The sequence below is a fragment of the Lepidochelys olivacea genome (genome assembly GCF_965140295.1).
Source record: "Lepidochelys olivacea isolate rLepOli2 genome assembly, chromosome: 3".
NCBI lineage: Eukaryota > Metazoa > Chordata > Testudines > Cheloniidae > Lepidochelys > Lepidochelys olivacea.
Window position 1 is genome coordinate 116,487,171 of NC_140413.1, and position 16,446 is coordinate 116,503,616.

The 16,446-nt window shown below is 45.0% G+C and overlaps 1 protein-coding gene across 1 annotated transcript in view; it reads right to left on the reverse strand.

The window, feature by feature from the left end:
* Nucleotides 1–16,446, reverse strand: part of SYNE1 (spectrin repeat containing nuclear envelope protein 1) — a 503,778-nt gene that overhangs the window by 363,073 nt on the left and 124,259 nt on the right. The window contains exons 7-9 of the mRNA XM_084624934.1: nt 9,164–9,342; nt 6,982–7,178; nt 6,739–6,845 (exon numbers count right to left, since the gene is read on the reverse strand). Coding sequence (XP_084481060.1) covers nt 6,739–6,845; nt 6,982–7,178; nt 9,164–9,342 — 483 coding nt within the window. The remainder of the gene's footprint in view (nt 1–6,738; nt 6,846–6,981; nt 7,179–9,163; nt 9,343–16,446) is intronic.

The following is a 16,446-nucleotide window of genomic DNA, read 5'->3' on the forward strand; positions in this document are numbered from 1 at the left end:
ATATCTCTCAGTAACTGCATGTGAGGCATCAGTATAGCTCTCTGTGTCTCAGCCCCATTTGTCAGATGAAAGGTTCCTTGGTTGATATATAAGCAGTTCGAAGACCCCCTTCTGATTAAATGGTTGCAAGTACAACTTGAGTGGTAGTAGATGGAAATGAATCACAGTTTCTTAAGCACCAAAGGACCTACCATTCATACATCATGTCTGATGAACTATCATATTTAACACAAGGCATTTATCAACACTTAGTGCTCTGCACGCTCAGTCAGAAACATCAAAAGGGTACATTTCTAAATAGGCAAATTATATTCTGAAGACTAGCCATCTTGAACAGCGTATGGAATGGAGTGTAAGCAACTATAAATATAGCTGGCTAGTGGAAATAAAATTATTCCTTTTAGGTAAGAGATCTAATCTCTAATCACATTTGCTTGACATTTAATTTAAAAAAATGAGATATTTATTTTAGATGATTAAATTTCATAGTTAATCTTGGCCTGCTATCACTTCAGTTTTCCTTTCACCTGGCTAATCATTTATCATTTAAAAATGTAATGCAGTATATACATTTTTTCATAGTTTGATATATTAGTCTTTACAAGACTAGAGTCTCGACATGTGCAACATGCAATGTGAATTAAAGGTACTGTGTTGCACATAAAATAATATTTGGGAAAACATTAAAACTAGGTATGATGTTGCCAACAGGATTAGCCATACACTCCCAGCTTCTTTTTGTATGTGTAAGAACAGCATAACTTAAGATGCTAATATTTGCCGGAATTTGTGTGTGATGCTCTTCCCAAGTCATCATAATGGGCTTGGCAAGGACAAAGAGAACATCCTAAATGGCAAGAATCTGCTATCATGGGAAATATCAATTTTAATGTTGATGATACTCTGACAAATCATGAGTAAGTCAGATCCAAAGTGGTTGTGGTGCAGAGTAAGCCTCTCTATCCTGTGTATCACAGAAATCCTTTACAATAATAAAAGTGTGGAGGTTGCCAAGTGAGGGCTCTCAAACCAATAAACCAAGACAACTCCAGAGACTGTATATCCAAGCCAGACTACCAAAGCATTGCCATTCTGTTGATATTTGGTATTCTCAAAAAGCCTCTGCAGCAATCAGTTCCAGGTTAAACAATCCATTGGTGATGTGAAAAGGGACAGCTGGTTAGTTCTTCCTCAAGAAGTTAAGATTTCTTGGAAGTAATAATATAAGATTTATGATAGCTAAAATTAAAAATGCTGGTGTGCTACTTCTTCTATCATTTTTTTTCCTTGGACAGGTCCATAGCCTGCCAACTGACATTCAGTAAAAAATATAGGCTTCCCCCAGGTTAGTATAATCCTGGTGGTATCTCTGGAGTGGTCAGAAACCAGAAAGCAAGCCACGGCCCAATGCAAACCCTATTGAAGTCAAAGGGAGTCCTTCCATGGACTTGAATGGGCTATGTTTCTGGCCCTATGTTCCTGGAATTTAAAATAGATGCTCATAACTCAGAATTTCCAGAGTCCAATTTCCAAACCATTTCCCATGCTTGTATTTTAACAAAACAGGATTACAGGAAACGTCTATTAAAGTTCAGCTGCATCTTTTTAAAACTCATTTGAGAGGCCTTGACAGATCATAACAGGCATCCCTAGCAATCATTTATGCAGAGCAACATATATTCTTTACTGTTTAGGGAAGTGCTGGTTATATCAAAGTACCTCTAAATCTTTCTTAGAGAAGAGAAATCCACAATGAGAAGAGGTGATTCTGGACAGACAGATAGACAGACAGGCAGACATTTGACTGATGTCAAATGAATAATAATTTTGTTCTTGTTCTTCCAGATGATCCATTTGGGAGCTCCCTAGTCTAACTCAGTATCTTCCTCCTTTTCCAACTCATGCATCACAGTCACTGATAGTTTAGGCAAGGAAGATCGGATTCTGCTCCGTTCTGAGCTCTTCAATATCTCTTCCATACAGGAGAGAGTTGTACCACGGGATGAGAAACGCGTCTCCTAGGGATGCAGTCCCGAGTCCCACTCTGGAGGAAAACAGGCGACATTTTCAATTCTGGGTTGTGGCAAAGAGGTCCATTGACGGGGTGCCCCAGAGGGAGAAGAGCTGCTGAAGTATTGCAGGTTGCAGTTCCCATTCGCGTTCTGTCAAAAAGTGCCTACTGAGTGCATCAGCAGTAGTATTGTGGCAGCCGGGTAGGCAATGATTCGTATTTCATGTTGTATGCACCAATTCTATAGTCGGAGTGTGATTGGGCTCCCCCTTGCCTGTTGATGTAAAACATACATGCTATGTTGTCTGTTAAGACCCAAATAAATTTGTTGCACCAATTCTATAGTCGGAGTGTGATTGGGCTCCCCCTTGCCTGTTGATGTAAAACATACATGCTATGTTGTCTGTTAAGACCCAAATAAATTTGTTCTTTATGAGGGGAAGAAAGTGAAGGCATACTCATCGCACTGCTCTGAGCTTTAAGAGATTTATGTGTAGGCGCGTCTCTGATGCGGACCAGCAGCCTTGTGCTCTGTGTCCCCCTAGATGCGTTCCCCAGCCGATTAGGGAAGCGTCCGTGGTGAGCGTCAGCATTGGAGATCATTGCTGGAAGGGAACCCCCATGCAGAGGTTTTCTGGTCTCGTCCACCAGTGTAGTGAAGCTAGAACATTGGGAGGAGAAGGAGTTAGCACCATCCCTAAGGTGTGTCTGGTGGGTTTGAAGTTGGAGTTGAGCCAGCCCTGAAGACATCTCATGCGTAGCCTGGCGTGCTGGACCACGAAGGTGGTGGCTGCCACGTGACCAAGGAGCTGTAGGCAGATTCTTGCCTGTGTCCTGGAACGAATAGAGAGCGTGTGCATCAGCTGTGTGATAGTGAGGAATCTGTGATTTGGGAGTGAGGCTCTGTTCCAGATTGAGTCCAGATGAGCTCTAATGAACTCGATCTGTTGTGTAGGTGTCAAGGTGGATTTCTGGATGTTTATTTGGAGGCATAGGCTGTGAAAGAGGGAGATGGCAAAATGGGTAGCTTGAATTGTCTCTCCATAGGAGTTGCCCTTGATGAGGCAATCATCCAGGTAGGGGAAAAAGCATGATTCCATGTCTGTGGAGGTGAACCACAACCATGGCTAGAGTCTTGAAAAAAGACTTTTGGTGCTGTAGAGAGTGTGAAAGGAAGAACTCTGTATTGAAAATGGTTGTGACCAATTGTGAAACGTAGGAAGCATCTGTGAGCTGGATGAATTGGTATATGAAAATAAACGTCCTGGAGGTCGAGGCCTGTGAACCAGTCCCCTTGATCCAGTGCAGGAATTATTGTGCCCAGTGTGACCATCTTGAATTTTTGTATCCTCATGAATTTGTTCAGTTGGCATAGGTCCAATATAGGCCTCCCTCCCCCAGCCTTTTTCTGTGTCAGAAAGTAATGGGAGTAGAACCCTTTCCCTCGATGTTGTGTTGGCACAGTTTCCACTGCACCTAGTTGTAGAAGGTGAGCCACTTCTATGCGAAGTAAGTGCTTGTGAGAGGAGTTCCTGAAGAGAGACGGGAAAGGGGGAAGGGTAGGATATAAAGAGGATAGAGTAACCGGACTGAACTATTTTGAGGGCCTAGCGGTCCTGTGTAATCCGCTGCCGGGCATTTTGGAAACTCTGGAGGCGGTGGCCTAACGGGCAAGTAGGCGGTAGATTCAAGAGGAGATCCTGCAGACCCTCTACCAATGTTTCAAAATTGTTGTTTATTCCCCGGTGGGTGGGAAGTGGTTGCTTGAGCTTGATATTTTCTGTGCTTAGGGATCTAGCGCAACTCCTAGTTATGTCGTATGATTTGGGTTGAGGCCGATAATACTGTTGTGTGTGTGTGGTCTTTGGTAGGGTTGGTATTGTTGTCTCCTGGGAAAAGATGGGTGAATGCCCAGGGTGTGCAGTGTCGCTCTAGAATCTTTCATGGTGTGGAGGAGTTGATCGGTTTTTGTTTTTTTGTTTTTGTTTTTGAGAAAAGTTTATCCTTATCAAAGGGGAGGTCCTCCACTTTGGTCTGCAGATCTTTAGGGATGCCAGATGAAGAGAGCCATGAAGATCTGTGCATAACCACAGCAATTGCAATAGTACGGGCTGCTGTGTCTGCCGTGTCTAGAACTTCTTGTAGGGCCGTTCTGGAAATTAATTGGCCCTCAACCGGGATTGATTTGAAGTCTGTTCTCCTACCCTCTGGAATGTAGGAGGCAAATTCGAAAAGTTTATTGTAATTATCGAAGTCGTAGCTGGTGAGGAGGGCAGAATAATTCGCAATTCTGAACTGTACAGTGGAGGACGTGTAAACCTTGCGACCGAAGACGTCAAGGAGTTTAAGGTCCTTGTCTTGCGGGGTGCTCTGATATTGCGGCTGTTTTGTCTGTTGTGCAACTGCATCCATGACAAGAGAGTTCAGTTGTGGATAAGAAAATAGGAAGTCAGCGTCCTTAGTGGGAACACAGTATTTACGTTCAGCCTTTTGTAAGTTGGTAATAAAGAAGCTGGAGTTTGCCAGAGAGTGTCAGCTGTTTCCAAGAGTGCCTCATTTATGGGGAGCGTGATCTTAGAGCATGCAGAGGGTGGAAGGATTCTGAGGAGTCTGTTTTGTGTTTCGGGGGTCGGTGAGTCAGGATATGGTCCGTAGCTCATGTTCTCAGGAGGGGGTTCAGGCACTCTAGAAGTGGACGGAGCTGGAGATGAAGGCACAGAAGGAGGTAGTGGTTCAGTAGAAGAGGTCTGAGGGTGAGTGGTAGGAGGATGTGACAAAGGGTATCACTGAGACCAAGGCACAGGGTAGGAGAAGCCAGGTGCTGTCCATGGAGGGGTGAAGTAGGGAAACTGAGACTGGTGGTTGCCAGGTGCCGTCCACAGAGGGGTGAAGTAAGGAAACTGAGACTGGTGGTTGTGAGCCATGACCTGAGGCAGAAAAGGTTCCGGTGGAGGAGGAGAGGCAGATGGGGAGAACTCCGCCTGCTGCTGTACATCAGGTTCGCTATCAGTAAAGGTAACCAGTTCAGGTGGGGAGAGCAGCTGTTCAAAAAACGAGCCCTGTTTGTCCAGGAGCGGGGAGTTAGGCCCAGGTGGCACTGAGAGGTCACCTTGAGTGAGAAACTGTTGCTCCTGCTCCCTGGGCTGTGCTGAGCCTTGACTGTCCTCAAAGCCTCACTGGTGTCCCGGGATGTGTGGAGGAGTCCTGCAGGGGGTCCGCTGCTGGTGCCGGAGCAGAAGGCAGGCTCGGTGAGGACATTCTTCCCGGCACCGGAGCAGAGCATGCAGTCTGCACTGCCAGCTATTTTTAGCACTGAAGTGCTTGGTGCCGCGGAAGCCTTCCCAGCACGGGAGGTCGGGTTCCTGCCTCTGCGGTCTGCAGAAGCTGCGGCTGAGGCGTTGTGACAGCCTGAGGCGCCTGCCTTCTGCGCTGTCAATACAGAGGGTGAGGATCTCGTGGGAGACCCTTTACCCTTGTTAAAGTCTCTCCTCAGAGACTGTTGGGCTTCTTGCCTCTGCTACAGAGAGGGTGAAGCAATGCTCCCAATTGGCTCTGATCTGGCCGGGAGCGCGAGGGAGAGGGTTTAATTTTCCCCATCTCCGAAGGCGGCTGCAGAGATTTTTCCATTAGTAACATTTTAAGCCACTGGTCCCTGTCGCGACGAGCCCTGGTCTTGAGGCTTGCACAGTGAAGGCATTTTGCAGGGACATGTGTTTCGCCAAGGCACTTCACACATTGTGAGTGCCCATCAGACCTTGGCATGGAGTCCTGACAGGAAACACACTTCTTGAATCCTGAAGCCCCTGGCATATTGAATTAGAAATGGCAGGGGATAGTGTCTCAGCGGGAGACAAGCCTGAGGCGAAAAGTGTTTAGTTTTTTGTTTGTTTTTTTTTTGTTTTTTGTTTTTGTTTTTTAAACTAACTAAACTATGTAACTATTCTAAAGGAAGGGAAACAACTGGGATGTAACTAATAACTATTTCTGTGTTCTTCGTTACTGTTTCCGACAGAGACCAGGAAAGAGAAGTAGCACTGCCCTGAGTCCCATCTTCACCCGAGGATGGTTGAGAAGGAACTGAGGGGGGTGCGGGATGCAGGCGCTCAGGAAGATTCCAACGAGATGGGAGATACCAACTGAGCACCTGCGTCCCGACCAGGCACTACTACCAAAAATCTCCAATCAACGGCGCCGGGACGCACCGACACCTAGAGTGGAGCACCCACAGGGACAGCACTTGAAGAAGAAGAATGCTTCTGTCAACCTAGCTACTGTCACTCGGGTAGGTGGTGGTTCTATAGCAATGGCAAAAACCCTTCTGTGACCATAGGCAATGTCTACACTATAGGGTTATGCCATCATACCTGTGGCATCACAGCTATGCCACTACAGTCCCTCTGGTGTAGACACGGTCTGAGATTGCTACTCTTCACCAGAGCTACTCTTGCTCCCTCTCCCCTCTGCTGTTATCTGCAGGGTCATTATTTCTATCATCATTCTATTCTCTCCAGCTCCAAAATTGTTACTAGTGTTCATTCACAACACTGGCTTCTTTTATAGTCAGCTAGTCTTTTCTAGCTCATGGTCTTTCTAGCTCCGGTGGTTCTTCACTCAGCTGCTCTTTAAAAAAAAACTGAGATAACCTATATGTTTTGAAAATAGATGTCAAAATATGCCCATTATGTGCAAAAGCAACTGATTAAAATGGAAATGTAATGGACACCTACATCATTCTCCTGCATTTCAGTTGTATTATGAAGATCGGGATACTGTTTCAGGAACTGTGCTACGTAGGTCATGATAGACTTTTCATCTGGCTTGTCAACATCCACATCTGGAAAAGTGCAGAATATATAGTAAATTAATTCATAATTGAACAGCAAAAATGTTATACACCCTTGAAAAACTTTCAAACAAATATTAGCCTATCCTAATCCAAAATTTGATGCAGTATAGTTTATGTGAAGTACCTTCAGGATCAAGAAGTCTTGGGATTCCTAGTTCTGTTTCTGCAATTGTGAAGGCCTCACTTAGGTTTTCCCTATTAGATCTTCCTTTCACTTTCTCCATGTCCACTAGCTCTGGACGAATAGCATGAATGACTGAGTGAAAGGCAACACCACTCCTCCAACTTCGTCCAAAATCTTTTACTTCAATTCCAGCCTGCCTTAAAATTTAACAAAAAGAAAAAAAGGGACAATGAATCAGTCTAGTCATATGAAGACACAAGATACAAGGTTATGTTTTCTATCAGTGGCCAAGAGTGTATTTTCCAATAAGCCTGAAGCAAAAATTTCTATTTCCAGTGAGCTGTTTGGTTACATTAAGCCCTGTGTGTTATGAGAAAATGAACTACAACTCTGGTTCTTGTATGTGAGACACTACAAAGTATGTTGCTATATAAAACACTACTCACTATTCCTTCCTCCCTTACTGAATCCTTCCAGTCTTCCTTCACTATAATATACTTCCCTTGTTATCTGCATCTGGATTTTTAAAGTAAATGATTACAATAATATTTTTCTCTTATCCTAGGACGTTATGTCATTGTGGTTCAGTCCAAAAATGTAATGTGGAGTACGTTCTTGTTCCATGCATGAGTGATAATGTCCTCTCACAATATCCAGTCCACTTACACTGCCACTGTGAATCTCACACAATGATGCAACAGGGAATCTAAGTGATTAGCACTATATTAAAGAGAAACTAATAAGCATGGGTGATATTTTAATTTTTCAAAGTAATTCTGAAAACTATGTTCATGTCCAGACACTGAGGTCCTTACCCCAATTTTTATTCAGTCCTTACTCAGGCAAACTTCCAGTGAGGCCATATTGTGGCTTTCAGATGCTTGCCCCCTCTTGGGGTAGTGTGGAGTCACAAGGGTAGCTTAGAGAGGTTCATTCTTCATGGAGGTAGTGTCTTTCTCTGAGGGCCTGATCCAAAGTCCACTGAAATCTTTGGAAAGACTCCCAATCCCTTCAGTGGGCTATGCATCAGTTCCTGAGGGCTGTTCAGGATACACCATGCTTTCCGATGGCACAGCCTGCTCCTGCAGTGCAGCAGTTCCACTCTGAGTTTGTATGAAGGGATGGGGACTACGATGTTCCTTCCTCTCCCAATGTTTGGGTCAATTTGATTGCTGTGTTCACCCATCACTGCAATTTTTCACTTGCCACCTGTCTGGATGGTGCTGCTATCGGCTTTCAGTAGTCTGTCTCTGAATGCAAATAATTTTGTAGGAAGAATGCTATGCCAAAGTAGATTGCATTCCACTGTAAATTACCTTATACTGCACTGGTGTTATAGGGACCTGGGCATATAGTTCTATGACATTATGATCATATTTACTCTCTCTGGGGCTCCATTCTACTTCTCTGTGCTGGTTGTTCTCCCTGGATATTATTGTGGATATCTGTATTTCAGATAATTATTTACTTTATTTGAACAATTAAATCCAGTTTATTCTTTTATGGCTTTTAGGGGAAGGACCTGTCTTTTTATTTTTCTTATTGTGGAAGCAATCAGATCACTATGGTCTCATTGATCTAATTTACTTTTTGTTTTATGCCCTCTTTGGAATCAGCATACATAGGAGAATTGTACCAAATGAAGATAAATGTTTTGAAGCTAACAAGAGGGTGCCCTGTTACACCTCTGAACCAATTTAGTTTAATAGGAAATGAAAAATTAATTAAATTTATATAATATATGTAACTGAATACCACTGATTAAATCATGATAGTCGTGATTTTCAACAACTCGCACCCAAGTACAATTGTACTCACTCACTGAGACAGAAATGACAGAAAAGCACAGTCTGTAAAAAGTGCCCTTTCAATATGGGGCAAACATTGTTGTATCAAAGGTTTTGGCAGCAAGAGCCAACACTGCCATTCAAACAACATCCAACTCTATTTCCAGTTTTTCACTGTCTCAGGGATAATTCTGCTTCATATACCATAAAACGGGATTGCTTTGTAAAAGTAATCTAAATATTATTCTTTATTATTATTTGTATTATAGTAACACCTAGGAGCCCCAGTCATGGGCCAGGAACACATTGTGCTAGGCACTGTAAAAACACAGAAAAAGAACTCCAGTCCTAAGTAAAGAGCTTACAACCTAAATTAATTTGTGAGTTTAACTTACTTTGCTGCTGTGTACTGCACCCACTTTAACAAAGCCTTCTTAGCGTTTCCTTGGACTTTGGTTACTACCTTCCTTTTTGTTGGTGGACTTGCAGTCTCAGAGCTGACGACACTGTCCACAGAAGATGTACTGCTAGACAATGACTGCAGCTGTGGCAGGTTGCTTGTCAGCTCTTCAATCTGTGTTTAGAATGACATCAGTTTATTGTAATACTGATATTTATTTTAATCATAATGAACAGGGCATTAACAGGATTAGACATGGGCTAAAATTAAAAAACATGAAAATAATGAGCAAGATTTTTTTTAAAAAAATAAGTTCCTAAAGGTCACTTCATAAATCCTTATTTAAGTGCCTAAATAAATGGCCTTCTTTTCAGACCTGCTGAGCATCCAGAAACTGTTGACTCTCACCGATGTCCTATTTGCTTGAACGATGTGTAAACATACCACTTTACATAGCATTACACATTCTTATGCAAATTACTAGTTCATTGTGCTGAGATACTGGTCCACACTCAGCACTAGCTCAAAAAAAAGACAATTCCATCAACTTAAATAGAGCTGCATCTCCTGATGCCATTGGTGAATTTGAATCAGAGTGAACACTCGAAAGTGACCTTTCCAAATACGCTACGTTTAACCAACAATGGCCAAGAAGAGGGCATTTGGTGGCAGCTGGGGAAGTTAACAAGGCCTGGGTCTTCTTCCCATGACCTCCTCAAAATAGTTGAAGTGACTCTGATGACCTCATTGTAATAGTTTCATTTTCATCCCCAAACTAGTGCATTGTTATGGCTTGATTCTGAATGACTGGATGTCTCTAGTTAGAAGAGGCCTCGCAATGGAATAGTACAGGGGTGTACATTAGCAAATACCAGTGAGGCAATTCACAGAGCACTTATATGTTCCATCCCTGGCTCAAATGAAAACCATTAGTCCCACACTTTTAAGAGCATTGCATTCACAACTTGGTTTTAATAGGAAATGGCTATATATATATATATATATATATGGTTGGCACATATTTGCCTGCTTTAAGAAACAAAGATTCAGAGAGTTGAGACTGCTCACAGAACATCACAGAACAGCTCAGTACCTTAAAGAATCAGGCTCTCTTAGAGAGTATCAGGGCTTGGCAACAGTTGCTACATGCCCATACACTGTAGCAGCACTTCTCTGAAGCATTTTTTCTCCAGAATGTCAGTTTTCATTTTCTCAAAAACTAAGTTTCTACTTTTAATGGTTATAAAGAAAACTTCAAAAAGCAAATCAAGTGCAAATGGTGCCAAGGTTGGTTTAGAGACAGCTTGGAATAACAGCTCTGCCAGGGAAGAAGTGCCCCACTCATCTCAGTGAGACATTAACTCAGTTGCCCAGTAATGATAATTTAAATGTCAACATGGTTAATTATTGCATTCCTCATGTAAGAAACAAGAGGGAGAATCTGAGATCTGCACAATTTACTGTAGTTATATTGGCGCAACATGTGCTTTGCATTTGGGAGATACCACCACTTTATTTTTGCCCCTGGTCATGAAGGAGCCACGCCCTAGAGGCCTAGCAAAGCCCATGGGCCAACTGAAGCCATGACAAAGGGAAGCCAAAGTCAGGGAGCCCTGTGGAGCCAAGAAGCACGCACAATCATCCCTTTGTGAGCACTGTCTCGTTTAGTCAGCTCAGAGGGGCAGAGTCTGAAGAGTAACATCACCTTTTTTTCCCATTTTAACCCCTGGAGAGCATAAATCATAGAATCATAGAATATCAGGGTTGGAAGGGACCTCAGGAGGTCATCTAGTCCAACCCCCTGCTCAAAGCAGGACCAATCCCCAATTTTTGCCCCAGATTCCAAATGGCCCCCTCAAGGATTGAACTCACAACCCTGGGTTTAGCAGGCCAATGCTCAAATCACTGAGCTATCCCTCCCCCCAAAATGATTTCCATTCTACCGCCCACAATGTTGCAGGGTGTATTCGGCCTTTGCTGGAGGCCCTGTGGTCCTATCATACCCTGCCCCAAGAAGCAGCAAGCTGAAAGGAAAAGAGTAACAATGGTGGGTCCTTCAAGCTTGCCTAGAGTGGACTCTCTGGAGTAGTCATTTTGAAAGCTAGAGAGATGTGGCCCTCCAAGGGCTAGAGGGGCTAGCAACAGCCAATCAGGGCCATGCTGGCCTAGATAAAAGGAGCTGCCTGGCCTGAGCAGCTCAGTTCTTAGCTGAGACCAGAGGTGTGAAGAAGGGTGCTTCTCTCTGGCCACAGAAACTTGAGGGATAAGAGAAGGTTACTCACTTTGTGCAGTAACTGAGGTTCTTTAAGATGACTGTCCCTGTGGGTGCTCCATTTTAGGTGTCTTGGCACCCTGCGCTTGTAATCGGAGATTTGTAGTAACAGTGCCCCGGTTGGCCGCATGCGCACGGCAGCCGTCTCGCACTGCTCCGAACAGCCACTTACTGTGCGCAGCCAACTGTCCCTCAGTTCCTTCTATACCCCAGAGAGTCAGTGTGAAACAACGAAGTAGAGGGGAGGAGGAGGGAAGGTAGTGGAGCACCCACAGGAACAACCATCTTGAAGAACCTCAGTTACTGCACAAGGTAAGTAACCTTCTCTTCTTATTTGAGGAGTGTCCCTGTGGGTGCTCCATTTTAGGAGACTATGGAGCAGTACCCCTCGATGGAAGTAGGGGCTTCAGAGTATCTTTGTTGAGGGTGGATAGTACCGAGAGTCTGAACTGAGTGTCGGCAAAGGAATGTTATTCCAGGGCATATTGTCTGGTAAACATGTGGGCCGAGGCCCAGGTAGCTACTCTGCAAATGTCTACGATGGGTAAGTTATTGTGAAACGCTACTGACTTGGACAGTGCTCTGGTGGAGTATGTACGAACCCTAGCTGGAGCCACGATGTAGCTCTGATGATAGCATAGGTGGATACAGCCAGAAATCCACTTAGATAGTCTTTGTTTAGAGATGGCCTCACACTTTGATCGCTCTGTGACTGATAGAAAGAGACGTGACAATTTTCTATATCTCTTTTTTCTTTCTAGGTAGAAGGCCAGAGGTCTACAGATGTCGAGAGTGTGAAGGGATGCCTCCCTGGCATCGGCATGGGGTTTTGGAAAAAACACAGGTAAGCAAATGGGTTGGTTTAAATGAAATGAAGAGGCTACTTTAGGTATAAATTTGGGGTGGTCTCTTAGGATCAGTTTGTCTTTATGGAATGTGGTATACAGAGGGTGTGCCATTAGGGCCCCTAGCTCCCCTACTCTTCTTGCTGAAGCGATCGCGATAAGGAAGGAGACCTTCATCGATAGATGTAGCAATGAGCAAGTTGCAAGGGGGTCGAATGATTTACCCATAAGGGTGCGTAGCACGAGGTTAAGATCCCACAAAGGAGTAGGGTCTTTCAGAGGTGGGTAGATGTTAGTCATGCTCTTTAGGAAACACTTAGTTGTTGGGTGAACAAAGATGGTGGTTCTATCTACCTTATCGTGTAGTGAGATGATTGCAGCTAGGTGAACCTTTATGGAACAGTTGGGGAGGACCCTATTTTTTAAGGCCTAGTATATAGTCCAGGACCCTGGGTACGGAACGGAATGAGGCAACATGGTTAGCCTCACACAAGGTGCAGAATCGTACCCACTTCTGAGTGTATGTTTTCTGTGTGCTCGGCCTGCGGCTATTCAAGAGAATGTCTTTAACTTCCTCGGATTAGCCATGGAGTAACCAGGCCTTGAGGTTGAGAACCGCTAGGTTGGGGTGATTGACTCAGCTGTTGTCCTGTGTCAAGAGGTGAGGAAGTAGTGCAAGGATTAGAGGTGGTTTCACCACCATCTGTCTCAGGTATGGGAATCACGTATGCCTGGGCCATGTGGGTGCAATAAGTATGACCCCGGCCTTATCCTGTCTGATTTTGTGTAGCACCCAGTTCAATAGAGGAATCAGGGGGAAGTCGAACATTAGTGGCGCCTCCCATTTTGTAAGGAAAGCATCGCCCAGGGAATGCTGACCGAGCCCCACTTGGGAGCAATACTGAGGGCATTTCGTATTGTAAGCCACTGAGAATAAGTCTATAGCAGGGAACCCCCACCGGTGGAATACGGTCAGGAGGGTCGGGTAGTCCATCTCCCACTCGTGGGTTTGTGAGAAGTGTCTGCTCAGTTGATCTGCCGTGGTGTTCTGAAGCCCTGGCAGGTAAGACGCAGAGATGTCTACTTTGTTGGAGATGCACCATTGCCATAGGCATAGTGCCTTGATGCAGAGAGGATATGATCAAGCTCACTGCTGTCAGTTTTTACAAAACATGCAGGCTGTGATGTCCATGAGGACTTTGATGGTATTGTTGAGGATGAGTGGAAGGAAGTGCTCGCATGCTTTTCTGATTGCTCTGAGTTCTAGAATGTTTATATGTAAGTTGGCTTCCACTGGGGACCAGCATCCCTGGATAGCATTGTTGCCCAGACGAGTGCCCCATCTGATGAGGGAGGCATTCATGGTGGAAGCTGTTCGTTGAAATGGGATCCCCACGCAGACCTTTTGCGGTTGCAACCACCACTTGAGGGAATCCTTCACCTTGTGGGGCATTGTAAGTCTTTTGTGGAGGGAATGCCTGTGTGGTATATAGCAGGTGCGAAGCCAGGCCTGTAGGCATCTCATGTGTAGTCTGGCATGTTTGACTACATAAGTCGGAGCAGTCATATGCTCCAAGAGTTGTAGGCAGGTCCTGGCAGACGTTTGAGGGCTGTCTGTGACCGTAGTTATCAGCATGGTTAGGTTGAGGAGTCGCTGCTGGGAGGCTGTCAAGGTAGGCCCCTATAAACTCTAGTTGTTGGACAGAGACCAAGTTGGACTTTTGGACGTTTATTTGAAACCCTAGTTTGGTGAAGAGGGTTACTGTGGTTTGTGTAGCTTGTACTGCTTGCCTGTTGTGTTGATGCTCTTATGAGGCAGTCATCCAAGTATGGAAAGATCATTGCTCCTAGTCTACAGAGATGAGCTGCGGCAAGGGCCAGGACTTTGGAGAATACCCTGGGGGCTGTCGATAATCCAAAGGGTAGCACTTTGTATTGGTAATGTTAATGGCCTAATGTGAAGCACAGGGATCTTCTGTGCACTGGATGAATGGTGACACGAAAGTAGGCATCTTGTAAGTCGAGGGATGAGAGCCAGTCTCCTTCTCTAATGCCAGAATTATGGTTGCCAGGGTTACCATTCTAAAATGTTGCATTCTCACAAACTTGGTGAGTTTGCATAAGTCCAGAATGGGTCTCCGTCCACTGTTCTTTTTCTGCGTTAGAAAATAATGGGAATAAAACTCTCTTCCTCTATGTTGAGGTGGTACTAGTTCCACAGCTCCTAGTTGCAGGAGGTGGTGTATTTCCTGCTGTAACAGGGGCTTGTGAGAGGGGTCCCTGAAGAGGGACGGAGAAGGTGGGTGGGTAGGGGGAGTAGAAGTAAATGGGATAAAGTAACCCTTCTGGATGATTTCCAGGACCTATTTGTCTGTAGTGATGTTCCAGACTAGGTAGTGTAGTAGCAGGCGGTCTCCAAATGGACTGGAGGTCATCTGATATTCCAGGATGGGAGAACACAGAGGTCTCGAGCCCTCAACTGATATTTCAAAACGATTGATGTGATGTTGAAGGTTGAGATGTGGTGGGTTGATCTTGGTTCTGCCTGCACTTCAATTGTTTTTGTTTTCGATGTTGATCATAATGTCTCTGGGGTTGGGTGTACGGAGTAGGGAGGAATCTTTTAATGTAGAATCTCCCTGTTTCTTCTTCTTTGGGGGGACGTAAATGCCTGCAGTCTTCAAGGCGGTTCTCAAGTCCTTTAAGGTATGTAGAGATGCATCTGTGCTTTCCACAAACACTTTTTGTCCCTCAAAGGGCAGGTCCTCAACTGTGGCTTGTACTACCCTAGGAAATCCAGAGAGGTGGTAACATGATGCTCAACACAGGACCATGGACGTGGCGATAGAATGAGCTGCCATGTCAGTGGACTCAAGGGAAGCCTATAGGACTGTTTTGGCAATTAAGGCGCCCTCCGCAATGTTAGCTTTGTATTGTTGTTTTGATTCCTCTGACATTTGTTCAATAAAAAATGTCATTTTATTAAACAAGTTGTAAGTGTATTTCGCCAACAGAGCAGAGTAGTTTGCTATGCGAAATTGCAGCGAGGCCAAGGAATAGGCTTTGCATCCAAAGAGGTCAAGCCTTTTCCAGTCTTTGTCATAAGGGGTGATTTTTGACTGGTGCTGTTTTCCCCTTTGGTTTACTGCCTCTACGACCAGTGAATTTGGAGCCAGGTGAGTAAATAAGAACTCAGCCCCTTTCGCTGGTACATAATATTTTCTGTCCGAGAGTTTACAGGAGGGTGGGACAGTGGCAGGTGTCTGCCATATTATCTTTGCAGGATCCATTATAGCAGCGTTGATGGGCAGAGCTACCTTTGCTGATGGGGATGCCTGCAGGATGTCAGTAAGTTTGTGCTGGGTCTCTGGCAGCTCTGCTAGAGAGATATCCAGGGATTCTGCAACTCTTTTGAATAAGTCCTGGAAGGACTTGAAGTCATCTCCTGTGGTGGGAGGCAGTGGCATAATTGTTTCGTCCAGAGACGAGGATGAAATATGGATGGGTGGCAGTATGTTGCCTTTAGGAGCCTCTTCCAGCTCCTTTCCCTCTTCCTCCTGGGCCTCCGATGGTGGTGGGTTTGTGGGTGAAGGAGATCAGGTGTCCCTTGACGCTGGTGGGTTGGGAGGGTTAAATTATGGGCTCTGTAGTTTGCTCATAGGTCCCAGTATGGCCAGTTGGGTGGCATAACAATGGGCGACAGCATCCACGGTTGTGCCTGCCAGCTTTGCCCTTGCATAGATGGTTGTTGGTGAGAGGGTCCCGGTTTCGGTGAGGAATGACAAGGGGTACAAAGATCTGATTCATCCTCTTCATCCTCATCACTAGATAGTGGAGGTGCAGATCTACTAGGAGTGCCTATTCAGATCGATCCTGGTCTGACTGTGGTACCGTTGGTGCCGAACAAGGGAGTCCCCAGCGTGGAGGTGACTAGGAGGTCCGTGTGTCTGCTGAATTGGCATGGTACTGGGAAGCTCGGTGCCGGGAATGGGAGTACACTCTGATTTGCTGTTGATGTCAGAAATGTTGGAACCGCAGACTTGCTATGCTGCGTGGGTACCAAGGGGGGGCGTCATTGCAGGATTCGATGCCAAGGATTTCCTTGGCTCTGTCGGTGCCGAGGTAGATGTTTTATTCTTATGGGGTGCACCTGAGAGAGAG